Genomic DNA, 22,120 nt, shown 5'->3' on the forward strand with positions numbered 1-22,120 from the left:
CAAATCTCTTTGAATAACACTTTTCCAGTATTTTTACATAGAAGCACTGTGTGTACTCTGGCCATTATTATCATAACATCATGTGGTGTTCTGCAAGGACAAAACTTTAAACATACAATATATACAGCACAAAACACAAATTAACACAATAACTGTGTGTACGCTCTGTATTATAGCACTGTTGCTTGTTGATTCACTGCCTATGTAAGAACAAAAAAAAGAAAGAAACAACAACAAGGAAACACAAACAACAACGACAGCAGCATGTCTGTGTAACATTCGTTTCTTATTAATTACAATGGTACGATAGTGAATGCATGTTGTGCAGGCAAAGCCCACAGTAGGATTGACCCATGGGGCAGTCAGCACTTCACTGGAATGAACATTTCTTTCTGTGATGGAAGAGGAATTAATTTGGATTTGTCAGAATACATTTGCATTTCTGTAATGGCACAGAAGTGGGATGATTCTGTAGGTAGGGTAACTAATTTGTATGAGAGGCAGGTATCCTTTTCAAGTCTCTGGCACCATGGGAGTACAGGTTTATCCTCAAGACTCAAAATAACTCTCTGAGAGGGTGGAGCTGTTTGACAAGGGACCTTGTACACTGATTGTTCCTCTCCACAAGGATAAACCTCTCAGAAAGTTACACAGAATAAAAGGCTGCCTAATTATAATCTTTGTTAGATGAAGCGTGTCCCTCGAAGCAGCGTTGAGAGATGATTGATTACCAGAAGACACATCTTGTACAGTCCATATTCAAACACAAATCCTCACACTTGTTGGAGGCAAACTTGGAAGGATGATAAAGCCTGCGGGAAACATGAGATGAATCACCGTGCCTTATTAAACTGATAAACGATTCCAGTAATCAAGCCCCAAACATTTATATTGAGAATTATTTTGAAAAATACTTAAAATGGGGCTTTTCAGCTGGCGGCCCTAAATATTTCATCAAGCCCTTTGGACACTAATTAGTACTTTAACTCAATAATGATTTCAAAAGTGGGAAGTCAAAGACATTTCATCCAGAATTGACAACACAACAAACAGAACAGTATTTCAGTGTTAGTATCACCATGTGCTTTCGATGCTACAAGTTCTCCTCCTGAATAAAACCTGAACCTGAAGGGGATCTTGCTTGCACTGCAATTCAGTGTTTGGATAATATTGTTAAACAGTGTGTGATTCATTAATCATGTGCATTACAGTTTACTACAGAGAATTATGTTAAAAAAAAAAAAATGATGATGCCACAAAAGATAAAAGCTATTCATTCCCTCCTCCTTCAACTGAAGGAGCTATGTTGGACTGTGTATATGGGACAACTGTAATGAAGTTTATCCTTCAAGCAGTCATAATAAGAATAGCTTTGTGTAAGGCCACTCTGAGAGCGCAGACTTCTGCCAACGCCAACAGTCCACTCCTCACAGCCAATATGACTGCTTCTCTCATGAAGCTTAAATTTCAAACATTTTTCCTTAACATCTCTTGCAGAGTTTAATGCAAACAATTCATATTTGGAGTATAATTAGTTGCATGATGTGTGTCAATGTGAATTCTAATAAATAATTTGTGCATCTTTCCCAAAATTTCATTGGTCCATTCTTCATCCTTCCCCTATGTTTCATGAAAATCATGACAGTAGTTTTTCCAGAATCCTGCTGACATACAGACAAGCAAACCAAACCGAAAACATCTCCTCCTTGGGGCAGGTAATAAAGGTTATTGTATTGAAACACGTGTTTTTTTAAGAATACCTCGCAGTTGTTTTTTCTGAACAGTTGCTTCATTATTTAGGGTTGTCACCACAGTTGTATATTAACAACTCAACGAACGCATGCAAACCGTAAACAAGAAAATGCACTGCTCTGGCTCGTCTTCAACTTTTTTTCATAACCACCTGATTAAGAATGTGGGAACAAACTGTCTTTGAGCGCAGTGAGTGATTCACGGTGCTTATTTAATGTGTTTGACCTGTCGCTTATCACTTGCGCCCTGCGGTTGCTACGCTTAAAGCACAAACAGAACAACTTGCATTACCCCTACGGCACCCACAAGCAAACTGCCTAATTGCACCGAACCATGTCTATCAGAGCATTTGTCCTGAAGCTTGGTGTGTGCAGCACAATTGGATCAATCCCTAAGTGGACTTCAGTGCACAAACCTAACTCAATATTCAATTAATGGGAAATTAATCAACACAGATATTTGGTTGCAACCCCTAGTCTCAGTAATGGCACCGCTGAACTGGCCTGGACTTTGGGAGCACCATGGCAGCTGTTATTATAATGGTGAATAAGTGTCAGAATAATGAGACGGGATTGAGCTCCGGGGGCTGTGCCTGGGGGCTCAGTTCAAACTGATGCAAACTCTCTGAAACTCTTTCGTTGGCCTAGCAGGAATGAATGTAAGATGTGGTAGGGGAAAGTAGAATAACTTTCAGGCTTGCTTTCTGATAATCAAACATTGAGGTGCTACACATCACTAAACCAGTGCTGCTCAGAGCGACACCCACAGGCTGAAGACACTGAAGGATTTTCCTTTTTTACAGATCGAATTTCATGTTTGTGGCTCAACCAGACCATGGATTCATACTGGAAATACATCTGGCCAAGTAGCAAGATTTTAACACTGACACTTAAGTTGACAGACTGTTAGCCCTTCTAAAAAGGAGTCCAGAAATCCTGAAACCAGAAAGATGGAACCCACTGACAGGTCCAACTCAGAGCACGCCAGAGAACAGAAAGCAAGATGATGAAAAAGCGCTCTATCAGAGAAGTGCACTGATCCAGAATCCTAACAGGAAGTTGATTGTACAGTGCCGCAGGACAAAGATGGAGGTCATTATGAAAGAGTCCTTTAAGAGTTTAAAAAAAAAAAAAAAAAAACAGGGCCGCCCCCACTCATATCTGTCACCTGCTGCCAGATGGTGATATGTGCCGCCGTTTTCGAAGGCTCCTCAGACAACACAAGACTCTGCATCGAAGCACAAGTGGAAGGCAGAGGGAGCTGTTTAGGAGGCTGAAATAAAAACTAATCTCAAATTCAATACTAGCTGACAGCAAATGAATTCCTCCAGCTTACCTCAGCATGAATAAACAGGCACATGGGGAGTCGGCTGTGGGGGAGGTATCGGTCGTTTGTGAGGTCCCAAATCCATTCGTTTCAGCTCAGGGTTTTATGCATCAAATAAAAAAAGCCAATCTTGCTTTTTAAAGCATCTTTCCCCTCTGTCCAGGCCGATAAGGTACACCTTTAAGGTCTCTCATTCAGGGCCAGCAAATGTTGCTCCAGAGCAGAAGGAAGGTTTGCGTTCTTACGAGCAAGCTATAGATTTGATTACATTCAAATGTTTGAAATATCTGTTTTTCATGGTCTGTTTTCATGGAACTGCAAAATATGAATAATTTTATATTTCACCAATAAAATAATGGAAAAAGAAAAAAACGCTATAATCTTTTGATTCTAGTATTGTAGAAGTGGTGGGAAGATATAGTAGAAAAACATAAAAAGAAATAGCCCAAGAGCCAAACTAATACAAAATGTTGGAGGCCATACTTTACTGCTATGACTATCAGCTAGGGTGTACTATACTATGCTGCAGACTCTCGTTAATTAAGTTAATTACATTTTCAGCGACACAGCCTGTCAGGAGGGGAATGTGGCCAACATAGTCCCAACAAATATCCACCCATGTCACACCATTCTCCGACTAATCAAAGCTAGTGCATCTGAAATTCAATACCCTCGTATCCAGGGTATCCAATGCCATGTTCACTGGGGAAGCAAAAAATTGATTAGGTCCAACTCCATATGTGGGAGTGGAAAATTAAAGCTATTTTTTTGTTGTTGTTTTTCTCTCTGTTGAATGTCTACATAAACTCAGGAGTGCATTGCTTCTGAGAACGCCATTTGTCATCTAATTGTAGTAATAGTCGTACCTTTTCTTCTTCAAGATTGGTTAGAAGGTTATTTGTCACTTACCAGCTCGTATGGTCGACACTAATGGAAACATTCATCATGCTTTAAAACTGTAAATTACAAAATGCCAAATTTGACCATGAGTGCATTTCATTTTTTTGACAATGCAGCGTACAGAGTGGATTCCTGTACTTCGCAAATATTTCTTACAAGATGTGGCATAAATCTCATAAACACTGTTAATAAGACGTGAAGCAGGTAAGTGAGAAGTGCATAATCACTACCCTTTTCAAATATCCAGCTAATGGTAATTCTGAGAGACTGGTACCTTCAGCATCGGCACCAAACTGAAATACACGAGGGAAAGCAGCTCACAGCTCCTGACACAAATACATATTGCTGACTGATAGTGATGTATTCACAAGAAATGAAACACATTACAAATTAATTACTATGCATCTATATTAAACGCTACACTGTGTATGCAAACACATTTAAATTGGATGATTTTTCATTCCTGGATGAAGCAAAAGTACCAGCCAGCTACGGGAGGAAGATCCACAAGGGAATATTCCACATCTTCACATACACAAAACTTCAAAGATGCAATAAAATCCTTGCTTAAGGATTCTTAAAAGGCTTTGCCATGTTCTGATGAATCAATGAGGTAAGTCAATATTTGAAACTCCAGTCATCTCTGGAATGCACGCTGGGGGATGGATAGCAAAGTAAATGTAGTTCTGGGAGCTTATAGCATTGGCCAGAAGCAGCCCGTATCTACCTTAAATGAACAATGGCGGTGGTGAAGTTATAAGTCATCTGAGTATGTATTTAGGGTGACTGCTGACTGTGTCAAATTAAAGGATGGCTTCACATTCTCTGAACTTCACAGTCTGTCTTAAAACAATGCTTAAATGTACAGTTTTTGGTCTTTGCAATCATTCCTTCTGTTCATACTGAATGAGAAGAGATGCCGTCCAAATGCTATTTCAATGTGAGTGATCGGGGACAAAATGCACAGTTGTTCTGTGGAATGAATTCCACCATTTAAGTTAATAAGAGAGTTGGAATTGTAGCAATTAGACAAATCAAGCAGGCATCCTCTAATGTTATGTCTTTGTAATACAAAATGTCACCTTTTTGTAACTACGCCTCTCCGCACCTCAGCAAGCACACGCCGTCCAGGGAAGCAGCTAAACAAAGGAAATTTTGGACCAATTTAGAAGATGCCCACAAGAGTTGACCCACTCAGACTGCTGAAGCTCATATTAGCTTGAAATATGAAAAATGTTTTACACTCAGAATGAGGACTGGGGACACACAATCAGTATGAGCAGATGGAACAACTACAGTGACACATTACACTTGTAATGTACATACGGATATGTCAGAATTGCTTTGAGATACACTAACGTAAAAATATCCTTCAATGCTTATGAGTTTCCAGTTGCACAACCACAAACTCAACTCGACATTCAAAACCATTAAACCAGCATCGTTTGCGACTGTGGCACAACTGCTGTGCCACGCCACTTCAGCTAGGCACAATAAAAAACTCATTACAGCTTTGTTGAATATTTAGTTCTGATTGGCCAATCAACACAGTCTGAGGTGAGTGATTTCTGAACACTAGACATCTAATCATATCACTCCACTTTCAACAAGTCCAAGAGATTTTGTTGATTTTTTAAGTCTATCAAGACGTTGTACCAAAAAATAAATGGTAGGCAGCCACTCAACTGACTGCAGAAGATTTGTCTGATGTTAATTCCCAATTATTCCAACAGCACATGTGATTGCTGGTTAGAGCAGCAATCTTACTGGATTTGTTTACATTTATGTTTCCAGTCCTGCTAAATTGTAGCCTTTCAATGCCAACTACAGATGTTTCTATGATTTCACTCCTGCCAACTGTTTTTAGGCAGATGCCTATAAATACTTGAGATCAATATTTTGCATTAAGTTATTTATGTTTTTGGCTGGTGGTTGTGTTGTAAGAGGGAATGTGTACAGCAAGCTTCATAGCAGGGTCTTTATTTCCCTTGTAGGGCCTTGGTCATTTCTACTGACCAAATCTCTTATATATTATTATATTTTATATATGATATATTATTTGAATGTTTTTGAATATTGAAGCATGTTAACTGAACAGAAATTTCATCTCTTCTCTGCAGTCCTTACGTTAGAAAATGTCGCTCTCCTGTTAATACACCTTTGAGAACATGCTCCACCGACAATGTTGTGACTGCACGACAAAACCACTTTTGTCAGATGGAGACTGTTGATCCATTGCTGGAGGTGGCTTGCTGTGTAGAGGTTAGCTGTGTCTGTGTGGGGTAAACCTCATCCAGCCGAACCTCAACGCCTCTTCCTTGCTCCCTTGCTGTCTCTCTCTCCCTTTCGTACTACACAAACGCACCTACAGCACACGCCTCTGCCTCAAGACTTTCTAGGTCCTCATGGAGGAATGGGAGGAGAGCTAGTTAACTCCCGGTGAACTCGCCACGGGAATGACTTCCCCTTGGCCCCACTGCTCTCCCACATAACCGATGCCTACTGTTTAAAGCAAACACTTCTGAGTCTAGATAAATAGCCTACCTTGAAGCACCTATCTAACGCCCTCACACTGTGCTTTCTCTATCCAGTAGTGCACATCAGCATACTAAAATGCTTATCGTGTCTTTCTCAGAACATTGAGGCTTTGGAGGTCTATCTTTATATTGCGCCATACTTGTCTTGCAAGCAGAGCATATGTAATGTAACCCCATACTGAATATTAATGCTTGATACTCTGTGTTACCAACTGTGTGTGAGCCTCAAGAGTGAGGCAAGGGCTGTGCAACACAGCCTTCAGCCCTCACTCAAAGCAATGCTTTTCAGAAACGATTTGCCCTCTGCTCCTTTGTTAAGCACTAATTTGCTTTGAATAGATAACTCTGAATGTGTTTTCTGCACCTCATGATTGCGAGAGAACATTTTGTGGCTGGTGTCTCATGTGCAGCACAGACTGCAGACTTGAATCGTCTCCGTGAAGCTGTTTGTCAGATCAAATCAGATCTGTCAGGTTTGTGGCAGAATTTTCACCAATGTCATAGACATTCACTCATCTGTATATTTAACAGAATGCTTAAGTAGGACATAATACGTGATCCCAACTAGCGGTTTAGATCGTAATCCCATAGTGAGTCACAGTTCCCTGAGGAAAGCCTCATTAGACATCCAGTGATGTGTATTGGATTTAGTGATAAGTGGTGCTAATTGCCATGTAGGCAAATTTAGGTGCCGACGTGCTGTTGTGCTTTTGAAAAGAGACATGCACAAACAAATACACACAGTGACAGTTACAAGTACACACACATACACACGCACACACACTAATTATTTTAGGTCCCAGCTGTGAGGAGGGGCTGCTGATTTGGAGCAAGGCAACATGAAAGATTATTCATTCGTCAAGATACTGTGCACATGCGACAAAGTCCTTATTCATCATGTCTCAGCTTCAGACGCTCTGAAGAGAATGAGCATTTGACCCTGAACATTTTGTAAGGGAAAAAAATTAGGCCTCTCATTAAAAGCAAGATCAATGACAAGATTTCTGCACTACTACCGGTGCAATCTCAATTAGGGCAACAATTGAGGGGCTCTTTAAAATGAATGACTGCACATTCAATTGCTAGATAGGGACTGTCTTTCAGAGACAGAAACCTGGCTTATTTTTTCCATCAGGATTCACTGCTGGGGAAAAAAAAACAGAGAAAGCTGCTTTGCACAACTGAAGGAATGTTGATTTGCTGCCTTGAGCTGCCAATGAAAAAACAACAAGGTGAACCTTTCCTGCCATTTGTAAAATTGGTGGAAAGCTTTGGGCGCTCTTTGCCATAAAACATTTTAGTTTTCCATTTTTCTTTCAAGTGCCATCTGTTCTGTATGCCGAGCCGCCATCACAAAAAAAATCTATAAATAACAATTCATAGGCGCTGTGCTAACAACGCAAAAAAAAGTGCATGTTTGGGAGGCTTACCTGACAGACACTCCACCAATGACAGCAGCAGTATAAGTTTCCATAGCAACTCCATTTTAATGGTCTCAGGTCAATACAAGCTCACATCCAATCACAGGTGTGTAGAATCCTGGCTTTGTCCTTTCCAGCACTTTCACCGTTCTTCTGTCAAATGAAAAGAAAGGGGGTGGGGGCATTAGAGATTCAGAACCACCGGCCACTCGTCTCATCAGATGGTCTTATTTCACAAGTACAATGATTGTCCTTGTTTGCTAGTCAGTGACTTAAATGAAATAAAACACAAGAGAATGGTAAAAAATCATACCCCTAACCTAATCATACCACAAAATACTTGTTAGTAACATTTAATCTTTGCAAACACATTTCAGATCCAGATGACGGTGAGCAGCAGCTGTGTTTTGACTTGCAGACACTGTGATAGTCGGGTTATAATGTTTATCTGTGAGAATAATCAAGAAACTGCTCTGACTCGTGCAAACACACACAATGATTCGTCCAAGCAAAGCACTTACAAAACACTCGTGCTGTAGAGTTTGCTTAAGAGTGCTTAACATTGCATAATAGGGATCATGTCTGCAAGAGAAACATAAAGGGATCGCTCGGTTGTACTCAAACCTGCTGAGACAAAACAAAAAGCAAGCTGGTTGTCAGACACATCCCTAGCATGAAATAAAGTACTGTCCTGGCTCCTCGAATTCGTCTGAGCTGCAGGGATTATGTATTTCTGACATAAAGAGATGACTGTACGCAGGGCAAAACCATTTTCAGTCCCGCGGGAGACTCATACAATTGATTTTCTCAAGGACTAAACCGTAATTTATCCCTGCTAAGACCCAAATGAAGTCCCAAAAAAGTTGTGAAATGATAATGAGACGTATTCCTGCTGTCACTGAAAACAGTGATGTATTTATTTCTCTAAATACTCCAACGCCCCCAACACGTTGATAGCTGAGATCCTCCCTGATAAAGCAGCAGATAAATGTTTGCGTATGATCGGCCGGTTATGGAGTGAGAGAGGATGAGGGGAAGAAATTAGGCATTGTCTTTGCTCAAACTCTTCCTGGTACATTTAACTGACTGATGGCACTGTTTCCTCTGACTACACACCATCAGCATGCTGAAATAAATGAGAGGACAAAATTAATAAGAACATACAGTATAGTCTATCAAGACCGAGTGCCAAAAAAGCAGAGACAACTGAAAGATTACACATTCATAGTTCTCAGTTATCAGCTCGCCTCTTATCTTTGCACCACTGAAAGGCATGACAGAGCATACTGATGCTTATGTGAATATATCAACTGCGTCCCTGACACGTTCGCCTACACTACTCTTCCTTCTGCGTGTACTAAACCATTAAAGGCAACACTTTTCCCCTATAAATCTCATTATGGAGATTGGGTTTAGAATGTCATCTAAGTTCCAACTTATCTTGCGGTTATTAGGATGCAAATGTCATGAGTAAATGTTGGCTTTTAATAATAAAACAGAGAGACTTCAAATCCCTTCTTCTGCTCCTGGATATTTTTGGAGTGCTCCTCCTTTCAGGGAATAATTGTGAGAGATGTGCTGAATAAATTACTCCATACAATGTCTTTAAAAGAAAAAAGAGGAGCCTTGAAATTCAGCAAAACTTTGTATTCCAACTTAACACTTATACCAGCTTATTCAAATGTTTGCTTAAACCTGCAGTGCTGAACTTTGTCCCCCCTCTGGCAGTGACAGTAATTACACAAACACCATCGACGTGCTCATGACACCATGGGCTCAGTCATACTCCTAGTTGCCGTACCTGTGGTTGCTCTACACCTACGCAAACCAATTATTGCTGGCTGACTTGTAACACATCAGTATTGTTGCACCAGCGTTGGAATGTCACCACAGACACCCGATTTAAACCCTCCGGTATGCTGCGAAACACGGAGAGCTTTACCCGGTGGTGACAGGCTAAATCAGCATTGTGTGAACTGATCTGGGAAGGCCTTAAACGCAACAGACATTTATATGTAAAAGTCCTGCACTGTGGCTTTAGGATCTAACATTTATACCTGCACTAAATTAGACTCAAATTTTGACTGCCAAAGTAAATACTTGTGTCACCTCCGGCTGCAGACGGAACATTTGCTGTAATTTGACACTGATTCGCTTGTGACAAATGCTTCATGTTTCCAGAAACAAGTAATTGTATTGAGAAAATATGTGACGGTCTGGTCATCTAAAATGAATTCATCCGGCCTTGACAGCACCACTAGCGAACATGACCAGAACGTGTGAACTGGAGAGACCCCATTCATGAAGGTATCTCTTGGCCCCTAACAGCAATCTCTTGATCTCTATTACTCAGCGAGCCCTGAGACATGAAACATCAGACAGCGGAGTTGGGGGGGGGGGGATAAAGACAGCCTTTTGATCCAAAGAATCTCAGATGATGACTAGGCGAGTCGGGGTGTCCATAGCAGTATTTGCCTTCCTTCTTCAGTACAAATTAATCACCCTTCTGACCTTAAGTGGTGGTGGCAAGGCCAATGACTTACTTTCATCCCTAATCGATTCTCTCATTTGTTTGCTGTATGAAATGAAAGTTAATGACAGGGAAGGCTTTCAAACTTTGCCTTTCAAGTTCCAACCTCTTTCATGTCTCTGGAAAAAGCCAAGGGTTGAAAAATGGAATATGATTAAGGCTGGAATGACAGTCCTGGCCTAAACATTTCCTGACCCAATTTGCACAAGCTCATCTTCATTAAAATGTAACACAATGGCGATGATCAGCCTCTCATTTCACAAATGCAGATGACACCAAGGGAAAATAATACACGAAATCTCAGCGCAATAAATAACACACATTAACAAATTTACTTTCTTTCTGGGCAATGATTAAACCACTGCTGACCATGTGACGGGCTGCATGCAGCATTATCCCTGTCAAGTGCTTCATATTCCTTGCTATGAAACTGAAATTTCCACTCAAGTGCTTACACAAACTTGTCAATTTCTGGGGAAAATATAAATGCTATCTGCGAAATTCAAAAGCTTTGACATGAGCTTTCTGAAAGTGTGCAAAATCGCTGGTGATTGATTCTGGGAGATCAAAACATTTTAATTAGAGGCAAGAGGAGTTCTGCAAAATGTCAGGTGCAGCTCAGAGATGTCATCTCTGACTTCTGTAGGTAAAAATAAATATTTCCAGTTTCAGGGGAAAATGTGTAAAACGCCCAAATGTCACGTTATCATAATAACCAACATACTAGATGATGTATAGTCCTTTTTGAGGCTTCAATATTATAGCACATTTGTCCTTTCAAGATTAATCAGCAACGATTTCGATAGTATATTAATCATTTCAGTTATTTGTCACGCTGTAAAAATGCTAAGCATTCCCTGATACAGGTTAATCAAATGTGAGGATATTCTACTATTTCATTGTTAACTGAGTATCTTTAGTTTTTTGACTGCTGGTCAGAAAAAACAAGGAATAAGAAGACCTCACCTTAGTTTGCCTGCACTGCGGACAAACGTGGCGTTCCTTTGTTCATGATTGCATGTACTCGAACTTCCAATCACATGGGATCAATGTCACGTATTGGAACAGCAGAAAGCTTAGATATAGAACTGAGCACCTGATCTCATTTGACTTTTGAGGAAATGCAGCTGCATTGAGGGAAGCCTCAGATTTGTGAAGACAAAGCCGTCCTCCAAATTTCAGTGTTGTCAAAGTGACACCCCTTTTCCTGTTCTCCTCTGACAGCACCAGCTGGAGTTGATAAACCACAGATTGTAGTTCAGTCAGCCACAGAGGCTGACAGTGATGGCAGTTGATTCGACCCTCTCCACTACACCCGATCTCTCCACTGCCATCAATTTTTCAGGGCTCAAAAATGTATTAATAGAAGGGTACTCCAGGTCCCATTGGTTGAAGAGTCCAGATGAAGATAAAATTCACACTAAAATGCACGAGCACCCCACACACACACGCTCGCACACACCCACACCCCCAAGCTCTAAATCATGAATGAGAATAGACTCCCACACTCTGCAGGAATGAGACAAGACCAGGGAAAAATGGCATACAATGCTGCATCTTTAATCACCTGAGCTGTGACTTCACTCAATCCGCAGACACCAGCTCGATCGGTGTTTTCCTGCATTTGAGGCTCATCTCACGGCTCTGAGTGCCTCCAGTCATTTAAAATTCATTTTCTGGTGGTGGTGAGTTGAGACTAGTAGTAGTACGGAACGTGGAATTTCTACTTAATCCTGCATAATTTGATTCACCACATGCATGAATCAAAGATTTACCAAGCAGCTCTGTGGAAGAGTGGTGGCGATAATGATATCAAGTCCTAATCAGATGAGAGTGTTTTATAGTTGGAATGGCCTTTTATATTTAATATTCAATTATTAAAGCAAACATGCAAAACAGCAATTAAGATTTTCTTATTTTATTTAGTTGTGGGAGCTATTAATACAGCATACCAAGACTATCCTGCTGTTCTTTGAAGGTTTTTCTATTGCATCATAGAACTTCCCTGCTCTATGTTAACTTGTCGTCACGTCTGTTGATCCTACAAAAAAAGCCACCAAAATACCTAAAAATCTCTCTGCCAATCTTGGTCGCACACAACCAATAAGTTCAAAACTTTCTGGAGCTGAAGCTTTTGTGCATGCCAAGCCAATTTTTTTTTATTCCTCACAAATGACACACCACGGTCGTCAAGGAAGTGCCAATGTATTCCCCAGCCAAGATTCTACCTCAAACAGTGGCACAAGACAAAGAGACTAATGGTGTTTTGATCTAAGCACACAAGCCGTAGGCATGACATAACACATGCCAGCTTCTTCATTTCTCCAGACCACACCAGGGGCTCTCCATGAAAGCACTCATCCCAATCTCCCTTGTGACAAGAGCAACTGAGTATGTTGAAAGGGTCTTCCTGCCTGCATGTGTGCTATGCCCAAGTCTTAATAAAATAAAAACAGTATATTGTAATTATTTAAACATCATTATAGACCCATGCATCAAATTACATGCTTATTTTAGCATTATTGAGTAAGTGGTTAAACTTGCCATGCCATGCCTTCATTATAAATATACATAATAGATGTAAGTGAATTAATAGATGATTGTGACTTTTAATTTTATTGGAAATAATCTAGATGTGGCTGGCCTCAATTTTAATCGCTCCGACTAGGCACCTGCAGCAGGCATACTGTGTATTTATCCTATAACTGATGGTCTGACTGAAAGTGTTTTAGACACAAGAAGCTGACAATTCCAGTGCACCTGCCTTTACAAAGGCACTAATTAAGGATCCCATGAGGATTTAAAAGCCTGCCAATTAATAGTTCATTAGATGCACAGATTTAGGTCTTTGTCGAAACACTTTGGTGGAAGGAAGCAGTTACGTATCATGAGAGGTAACCGTAAGCCCAGGATGGAGAAAGGGTAAGCTGTTACCACTGTGAAGAATGAAAGATCCACTTACAGACAAAAAACCCGTCTTAAGTGGCTCAAGGCGTCTACACAAGATGGAAACACTGATCACAAAACAAATCTTCAAAACAGTGCAGCTTCCATATGATCTAATGTCAGCACGACATCTTCACTATGCAAGAAGTTCATGTCTTTTTCCCTGCTTGGAAAAACAGGAAATAAAGGGCAAGTAAAAAAAATATTTTTCCTGCATCTATTACCTTCCTGATATGTTTCCTGAGCTGTCCCTGGAGACTACTAGCTGTGATATCCATCAGCAACACATTACGATGTTGAGACAGTTTGTCTTCATGTATTTGGTTATTTTTTTCCACGGTAAATGCAGTTCATGCTCCAACTACACATCTATGATTACTACTTAATATGCAGTTTCAACAGAGTAGTAGACAGCGCAAGCGTCAGTTGTAGAGCAAAGAAACTGCTGCTTGTTCCATGTTTGAGTGGTCCAGATCAAGGGTACATCCATTTCTCAGTTCACTCACACTGGGTCCAATTCACTCGCTGTATATGTAACATATATACGTTCATATTTGAACATTTGACCAAAAAGGTGAAAATTTATTTCCTCATCATGTCTCTGAGGATGTCGCACACTCAAGCACAGGAGGAGGTCGAACAATGAACTCTGCAGTACCCCGCGAAGCAGATGTGCATGAGAAACAGAAAAACAACACATGCAACAAAAGAATGAAGTATTTAGGGTTCATACGAATCAGGGTCATCGATTTTAAACATTTGAAGGCAAGAGATAAACGTATGTTACAAATGCTTTTTGCTGCTGTTATCATACTTATTAATAAGAAAAGAGTCACATATTGTAGATTCGGTGTAGAATTTAGTATGCTGCTTCAAGCTATAACTGCCCCAACTGCACTTAGATTTGAGTAAACTATAAAGATTATATAGCTTAGCTCTGCAGTTAAAATGCTGTTGGTCCACTGCAGAAGAATCAACAGCAGATACATAAAACTGAATCCCTGTGGATCTTCTTACCATCTCTGCATATCTGTTGTGTTAAAATGTTGGACAAGGACAGCCTTTACAGAGCTTACACAGAATGCATATCATTTTGCCCACATTAACCTTCTTTAGTGCTGGTTTCCCACTTCTCACGCAGACCAGACTGCGTTCATCGAGGTGCTATCAGTAGGTGATCTGAGGGGGAATGAGGGCGGATGCCATCCCCTTTGTTAACCCCCTGCCATGCCCCCTCTCCATCCATGATAGCAGAGAGGGTGCAGGTGCAGATTGGGTGTTCAGTTGAATGTTAGTCTAGTCTAACTCATTGCTCCTTTTTCTGACTGAGCTTTGAATATCAGCAGTCTAACTGCTGTGTTGATGAATCGATGACGCTCTCCGTGGTGCTGAAATGACAGACTTTTTCTCTCATTCCCACCTTTCTGTCAGTCTCACCCTGGATCTATAGTATTCTTTAAATTATATATTATAAATACTCAATTCTATACTATATTGCAGCCTAGATACACTATGGGGTAGCATCACCTTCATGATCAAAGTGACAAGCAACAACGTGTAATCATGGAACAGCGGGAGGAACACAGAGACACATGAAACACATGGGGGTGCTTCCACTGGGCCATCCCCCTATTAAAAATGAACATGAGTAGGTACTACGAACTTCATCTTCCTCCCTCCTCGTCCTCTTTCTGAGGCAGTGACATCATCAGAAACGTGTCCTGCCATAAGCACACGTCCCCAAGGAGATGTGTAGTAGCTCTACTATTCCAAACACTTGGATACAAAAAGGTAAGAAGAGTAACTGCACTCCAAAGTAGTGTTTATGCGGGGAATTAAACCGCGGCATTTGGTAGTAAGTGTTACGCCCAGGACACATCCAGCTGGCATTATGTCAACATGAAACAAAAGACAACACTGAGATTTAATTGCAAACAGAGGGGGACACGACACAAACAGTTTACAACGCGGGACAGGAAAGAGTTGATCGTCAAAAGACGCCTATCCTGCAGCCACCTCTAATTTTCTTAATAGCAGAATCATGATGTGCGAGGCAGCTCCCCCTCAAACATATGGACACTTGATTTCATGAGGATAACTACTTCCAACGGAGTCGCACGCCAAAGGACTTCAGACAATCTGAACGGCAATCAAGCTCTGAGCTCGGTGCAATCAAAGAGAGGGAGAGATGATGAGACTGGACTGAGTCCAATCCCCTGTTGATCACTGACGACAAATGAGTTCTGCCAGAGGATTTAAATGAGGAGGAGTTGATAGGTGGATTTGTGCCCTCTTTAAAAAAAATGCATGGAATAAATGATGGCCATGGCAATTAGAGAACACAGAATGCTGTTATCTTTTAATAGGTTATGTGGAAATTGTACAAATCAGTTGGGAACAAGAACATGAGAATTACATTCAGGTTTTGTTTTTTTTTTCAGTTATTAAAAAAAATTTTTTTGTTTCTTTCTAACTGACACATGGTAATAATGGCATTAACACATGCATGCATGCATGTGCAATAACACGCTGTGGCATGATGCTGTGTGTGTGTGTGTGTGTGTGTGTGTGTGTGTGTGTGTGTGTGTACTGCCTACAGTTGTTTGTGAGATAAATCAAAATGAGCATAGTCTTTAAAAAAAAAAAAAAGCGAGACGATATTTGTCGTTGACTGTTTAAAACAGTAGGATTTACACTGTTACTGTAATTGTCTTCGATACCTGAAGTGGAAGTTTCTGTACACTGACGTTTCAGAGCAGCACAAAACGAAGATAAGGAATAATGGGTTGGAAATGTTGAAAAAAAAAAAAAGAGAGTTTACACAGAATATAGAGCAGAGCAAATAGTTGTAATAATTTACCTGAGTGCGTCCCCTGCGGTGTTTGCTGATGTTTATCCCTTCTCGGATATCCATGTTACACCGCGCATCTCCTCACTCCTTCAGCCGAGCAGCATGGAGTCGACGGCGACAGCGAAGTTCGTCTCTGCAAAGTGAGAAAGACGTTCAGAGAGGTTGCTCTCGTAGAAACGGACTCAAACTCTCCTCTCCCCTCTTCGGAGGCAGTCACCCGAAACGCTGGCGGTCACCTTTTCCGCCCCAAGTGCCCTCGGAGCTTTCAGAGTCCGAGTAGTTGCTAGCAGCCAGGTTCCCCGCTCTCCACGCGCTGGTCCCCGGCACTTTCATTTAGGGCACCCCGGCGGTGCGACCAGGCAGGCTGATACGAACCAAACCCGCAGCGGCGGCTTCTAACGAAAAGGGCTGCGGGGTAAATGCTGTTAAATTTCGCTGTATAATTTCATTTTCGGGAGCAGGAGGTGTTCGCGGTCTTCGGCGTTCAGTGTGTGCGTCCGGCTCGTCCACAGGGTGAGGACTGTAGTTGTCTGCGCGCGCGGCGGCAGTGGCACATGGGACATCAGAGGTGGATTTACAGTAGGCTGGTTTTTCACAATGCAGGTTCACAGTATGTTCTCCACGATGTCCTGTCCTCACGATGTAGGATTAAAGAATTCTGACATGATTGTTGTTTTGAGTTTTGTTTTTGTTTTTTGTTTTTTTTAAGGGAATTAAGGAATCAAAAACAAATATTCCATTCTCTTTGGTGGAAAAGTCCTGAAATCAAAATTTGACTTTAAAAACCGTAAATATGACAAAGAAATGTACTTAAGGTAACAAAAGTAAAAGTTCTCATGATGCAGACAGGATCCATTCAGTATTGTATTTTTACATATTGAGTTATTGCTGCTGATGCATTAAAGTACAAGCAGCATTTTAATGTTGTGGTGAGTCAATGGAGAGCCAATTCTACCCTACTTATTATATTGCTTGATAGCTTAATCCCTACAAATGCATGGTATTTTGTGATCATATATTTTGAATGAAAGAATCTTATATTGCCTCAGACCTACTGTTCACAGACACAGCTGTTTTGACTTACACTGCCTATACGCTCTTCTCAGAGCTGTGTAGACTGTGCTTGATTGACATCTTTCTCTCCTTCCTGTTGCCCCTGTTGTTTTCAGCCTATTAGGGCGGGACAACCTAATGCCTAGCATGGTTCCACCCAACATGTCTGACTATACTGCAGGTCTGTTCAGTCACAATGAATGAAAACACCTGTCTAGGTGTGCAGAACCTTTAATCTGCAAAGTACCACAGCTGTCAAACAAATGTAGTGGAGTTTAAAGTGCCATATTTCTCTCTGAATTGAAAGTGAAGTAGAAGTATTGAAATATTCTAACATGGAAATATTTGCGTAAAGTACAAATACCTGTGATCTGCACTTGAGTAAATGTACTTTGTTAGTGTTCATTTTAGGAAACTTCATATACTAAATACAGATGCTAAACTTGTGAGGGGAAAAGAGTGACCTGAAGCCTTGTTTTATTTATTTATCTATTTTTACTGGCCTTCAGTGTCGAGCCACTATCACTTAACAAGTTCAGAGTTTTCATAAAGACATATGATCATCTTAGAAAATATGGCCTTTTATGGCATTTTTTTTTGTGTGTGTATTAATGACATAGTGAATATTTTTGCACTTTTTTCCCCAGATGCAGTTGGAGCTTGGTAATAGAAGATACAGTCAACAGAATCCTGAACCAAAACCATACAAATGAGTGAACATAAGTTTGGCAGTTACACAAGATTCTAACTATGAGAATGTGCTTTAACAGTACAAAAGACAGTTGTTGTGAAGGGGTGCCAATACTTTTGACCATGCAGTTTTCATTTCCCACAGCATTTTGGTGGTATTTTGTGTTGAATTTGGGGAAACCAATTGTTGTTTTAGTTGTGTTAAGTTATTGAAATGATCCTGGTTTGGTTATTTTGTCAAAAAACCTCCAAAAGTGTGCGACTTTTGCTAGAAAACCAACAATTCCAGAGGGGTGCCAATACTTTCGTCCCTGACTGTGAATGCACTCTGTTGATTGCCTCCTGCAGCTTTGAAAGTCACACAAAAAAGCGATGTTTATGGCAGTGCACCTTTGCAGCAGCGGTTGTAACTGTGATGAAATTATTCACAGTTGCAGCAATTTCTCATAACGTGTTAGCATTTTTTGTCCTCCTCCTGTATGCAGTGTGGTAAATTACTAAAATTAGCATAAGAAATAAAAGAATCAGATTTGTGTCCAGAATAACACATCTTTGTCAGCTGACATGGGCCTGTGATAATGCATTTGTTTCCATCATTACTGCCACTACACAAAACTGGAGAGACTGCCAGCTCACAAAGTTCAAATAATCAGAACTCGTTACATGCACCATGCCTCTGGTTCATAATCCATCCAATGTTGAGTGGGATTTAAAAGAATCTACTTCTGTTTGAGCCAATGGGAGAAAGATAATTACAGCAGAAATTACTGAATGCCCCGCTGAGCCTTGGAAAGGCAAAATGAAAAAAAAAAAAAGACTATTTGGATTAACCTACTGAATGAACATTTAGTATTCCTTAGCCACCCATAGACACAGCTAATAATGGCACATCAAAGCTCCAAGGAACGCTTAATAGTATAGCTACCCTAAACACAAACACTGTATCCACAACTAGGCTTGAATATTTCATGAATTCTTCAATGCTCAAGACTGGAGGGAAAATTTCTTACCGTTTTACAGTGATAATTTCTTCCAAAGAAAAACTAACTCAATTTTACCTCATGCAGTTTTACTCATTTCCCTCTGGTCTCCAAGGGGACCAAAACTGCATGCGACCACCCCAATGTGACAATGAGCTTTTCATTGCTGTTTGGAAGATGTCATTTAAAGACGTGAATTACGTTTGTCCTGAGGCACTCAATGAGATGCTGAAATGAGCAACTTGTCAACGCTGCCAGGAGTCAGAAACACAAGCATTTTCAGGGCCGGCTGTCTGAGTGCAAGAATAGGCAGATTATTCTCTGCAGAGGTGTCACGCTGCCACGCTCTCTTTCTGACACAAGCAAAACAGGGATTTTAAATAAAATATTATCTTTAACCACAAACTGTTTCACTGATGTCTGCATTTTGCTGGTGAAACTTACATATTGTTATTTAAGTGAGATTTTGAATGCAGGACATTGTAATGAAGTATTTCCAAAGTGTGGCATTAGTACTTTTAGCACTTTTAGCATAGCATCCCTGTATCATAACAGGGACCCTACACAACGTTTAGCGAATGTTCAGAGAGGACCTGCAGGGCTCACGCTGGGGACATTTCTTTGTTTGCTGGGTATCAGACTTCAGTTAACTAATAGGTATAAAAGAGCAATGTTGCTCATCGTCCTTTATTTGTTATCTGTCTTGTAAACCTCACCGTGTTCAACTCTTTCAAAAATGGACTGACTGACTGATTTTAGGAAAGTGTGTGTGCTATGAAAGTAGCAAATTACCTGTATTTTTGTTGCCAATTTGGAAGCAGCAACTTGTCATTGGCCAAAAAGCTCACAAGCCTCTAAATATCCTGACTCATTTGTTGTGTCTCTATGGTAGCAGCGACGTATAATCTAAAATTACTATGCTCCGATCCATGTTGTCATTAGCACCACACATGCACATTCTACTTTTTGATGTCTGGATTTCACTTTTTTTGTCCTTTGTTTTCTCTTCAACCTGCATTTTAGGTGAGACGGGTTTAATTGGTGCTTGTGACAAGCGGCTGAGGTGAAGGGGGATTTTGTGCTGGACCTGTGCTGTCTGTTAGAGCAAAGTTTTTGGCACAGATGGTCATCAGGACTGAGGTGGTAGCATTGACTGAGGTAGGGCGATCCTCCCTGCCCCTGTCTCTGCATGATGCCGTTCATTTTTAATCAAATGAAGGACAGTCAACAGCTCTGTCACCTGCTCAGCAATGCAGATAACACATTGGAACTCATCCTTAGGACAAGAGGATGTGGATTTAAACCCGAGATTAACGCCTGATGTGATGACTATGGACTGACTATATTGTCTTACATGGAATGAAAAGATGATTGTCCATATAGTTAGTTGAAGCTTAAGTTTATATAAATGTGTCCTTAGAAATATTCCATGAGAGTCCCTCTTGCTCTAAACCAATAAACTGAGTGGATAATGATGTTGTTTGGACCGCATAAGCAATTTAAAACATCATCTTGGGCTCTGGGAGCTTGCATTTTATAGACTAACTGATTAGTGAATCAATCAACAATTAAAATTCAGCAATCATTAGCTGGCACATAGTCCCTATGAAAGTGAATTCTCATCTCCACAGTTTACATATGGGTGTGTTCATCCTGACGTTATCAACCGATTCCTTTTTTAAGGTGAAGTTCACACAGCTTGATGGACAAGTTAGTACATATAATCACAGATGTACAGCACAGGGTGTGTAAGAGAGGGAAAAGCACACATCCCTGTGGTACACCTGTGCCTGCACCCTTTGGTTGGACAGGTAGCTGCCTTCAATCTGTCAGGAAGTCTGATATCCACCCATGCATTTAGAGGAGCAATGTGAAGCTGCAACACATTGCTGTGGAGCAAATCCAGGATAATGGTGTTGAAAGCAGAGGTGAGGTTCACAAATGGAATCCTGGCAGAGACACAAGGAACAAAAAGGTTTGTGTTTATTGAAGGCAATATTGGCAAACTAGGACAGTTTGAAAGAGCATCAGCCTTTGCTCTCACAAACACAAATGGCAGCAGCCTGAAGTCACTGACGTCCACTGTAGAAAGAGTGCTCTTCATGTGCAAATGAATGGTTACTTTTTAGAGAGATATACTTTGAATATAGACAAATACCATTTTAAATGAACAATCTGCAAACCCAAAGCAGCAATCAGAAATGGAGGTGGAGAATATGTCATTAAAGGAAGCACATTTGCAGGCACCAGGTTGTGACAGGGAAGAAGAATGTGAGGAATGAAACAAGACGATATCTGGTTCTGCTGCATTGATTTGATATTTAAAAAAAAGGGGGGGGGGGGGGGGGGGTGACTGTCCACTGTGAGTCCAACAATGTTATAGTGAAATCCCAAAGTGGATACTGTACAGAAAGCAGATTAAATACATTGACAATGAGCATTTTCACAGTCAATATCTTGCATATGTTTCCTCATTATGTCAACAATAAACAAAATCTGGGTGGCAGCACATTAACTTTACCCAAGAGGTGGCAACATCATTAAACAGCTAATGAAAAGAGAGCAATATACTGGAGACACAACTTTAATACTGTGGAGCCAAATGGTCTGAGTGAAGAACTGGATTTGAGTCAATTTTTATGATGGAATAATGTGTCTCTTTTTTTGTGCGTGCTGCAAATTTAGCATAATATAGTGAGAGCTTAGACACCGCAGATTCCCTCAGTCCACCCACCACCTGTTTTGTCAGTATTAGATGTAATTTATAGGCCTAATACTGTCAGGTCGTCTGCCTATAATATTTGGATAAGATTTATGCTTCATTGTTGTTGCATTTTTTATCTCATTAATTAGTTTGTTATACCTTTAACTACTATTATTTATGATTTGTGTATTGTATATTAAAGTTTTTGTAATTATATCTACGAGCTGCTGCACTGTGCTCCAAACATACACCTGTTGCTGGTCTTCTAATGATCAAACCTGAGGATGCCACAAAGTTTTGTAAAATTGAATAACTGAATTAGGTCAAACTAGACCAGGTGGTGTGTGCTATAATTATTGTGTTTGTATGCTGAAAGATCAGCGTTTCTGCCACTTTCTCTGTTTGGTGAATGCAGCTTAAGTGACATGAG

General features: G+C 40.5%; 1 protein-coding gene across 4 annotated transcripts in view; it reads right to left on the reverse strand.

Annotated features, from left to right (window-relative positions):
* Nucleotides 1–16,817, reverse strand: part of cntn3a.1 (contactin 3a, tandem duplicate 1) — a 74,549-nt gene extending 57,732 nt beyond the window's left edge. For 2 of the 4 annotated variants that reach the window (XM_076741154.1, XM_076741153.1), the window contains exons 1-3: nt 16,500–16,791; nt 16,273–16,396; nt 7,946–8,089 (exon numbers count right to left, since the gene is read on the reverse strand). In XM_076741154.1, the coding sequence (XP_076597269.1) occupies nt 7,946–8,000 (55 nt within the window). In that variant the 5' untranslated portion in view covers nt 8,001–8,089; nt 16,273–16,396; nt 16,500–16,791. Of the gene's footprint in view, nt 1–7,945; nt 8,090–16,272 lie in introns of all 4 variants that reach the window. The other 2 variants (XR_013077719.1, XM_076741155.1) reach the window with 2 other exon arrangements.
* Nucleotides 16,818–22,120: the final 5,303 nt, after the last annotated feature.

Source organism: Chaetodon auriga, chromosome 10 (assembly GCF_051107435.1).
Source record: "Chaetodon auriga isolate fChaAug3 chromosome 10, fChaAug3.hap1, whole genome shotgun sequence".
In the NCBI taxonomy this organism is placed as follows: Eukaryota; Metazoa; Chordata; class Actinopteri; order Chaetodontiformes; family Chaetodontidae; genus Chaetodon; species Chaetodon auriga.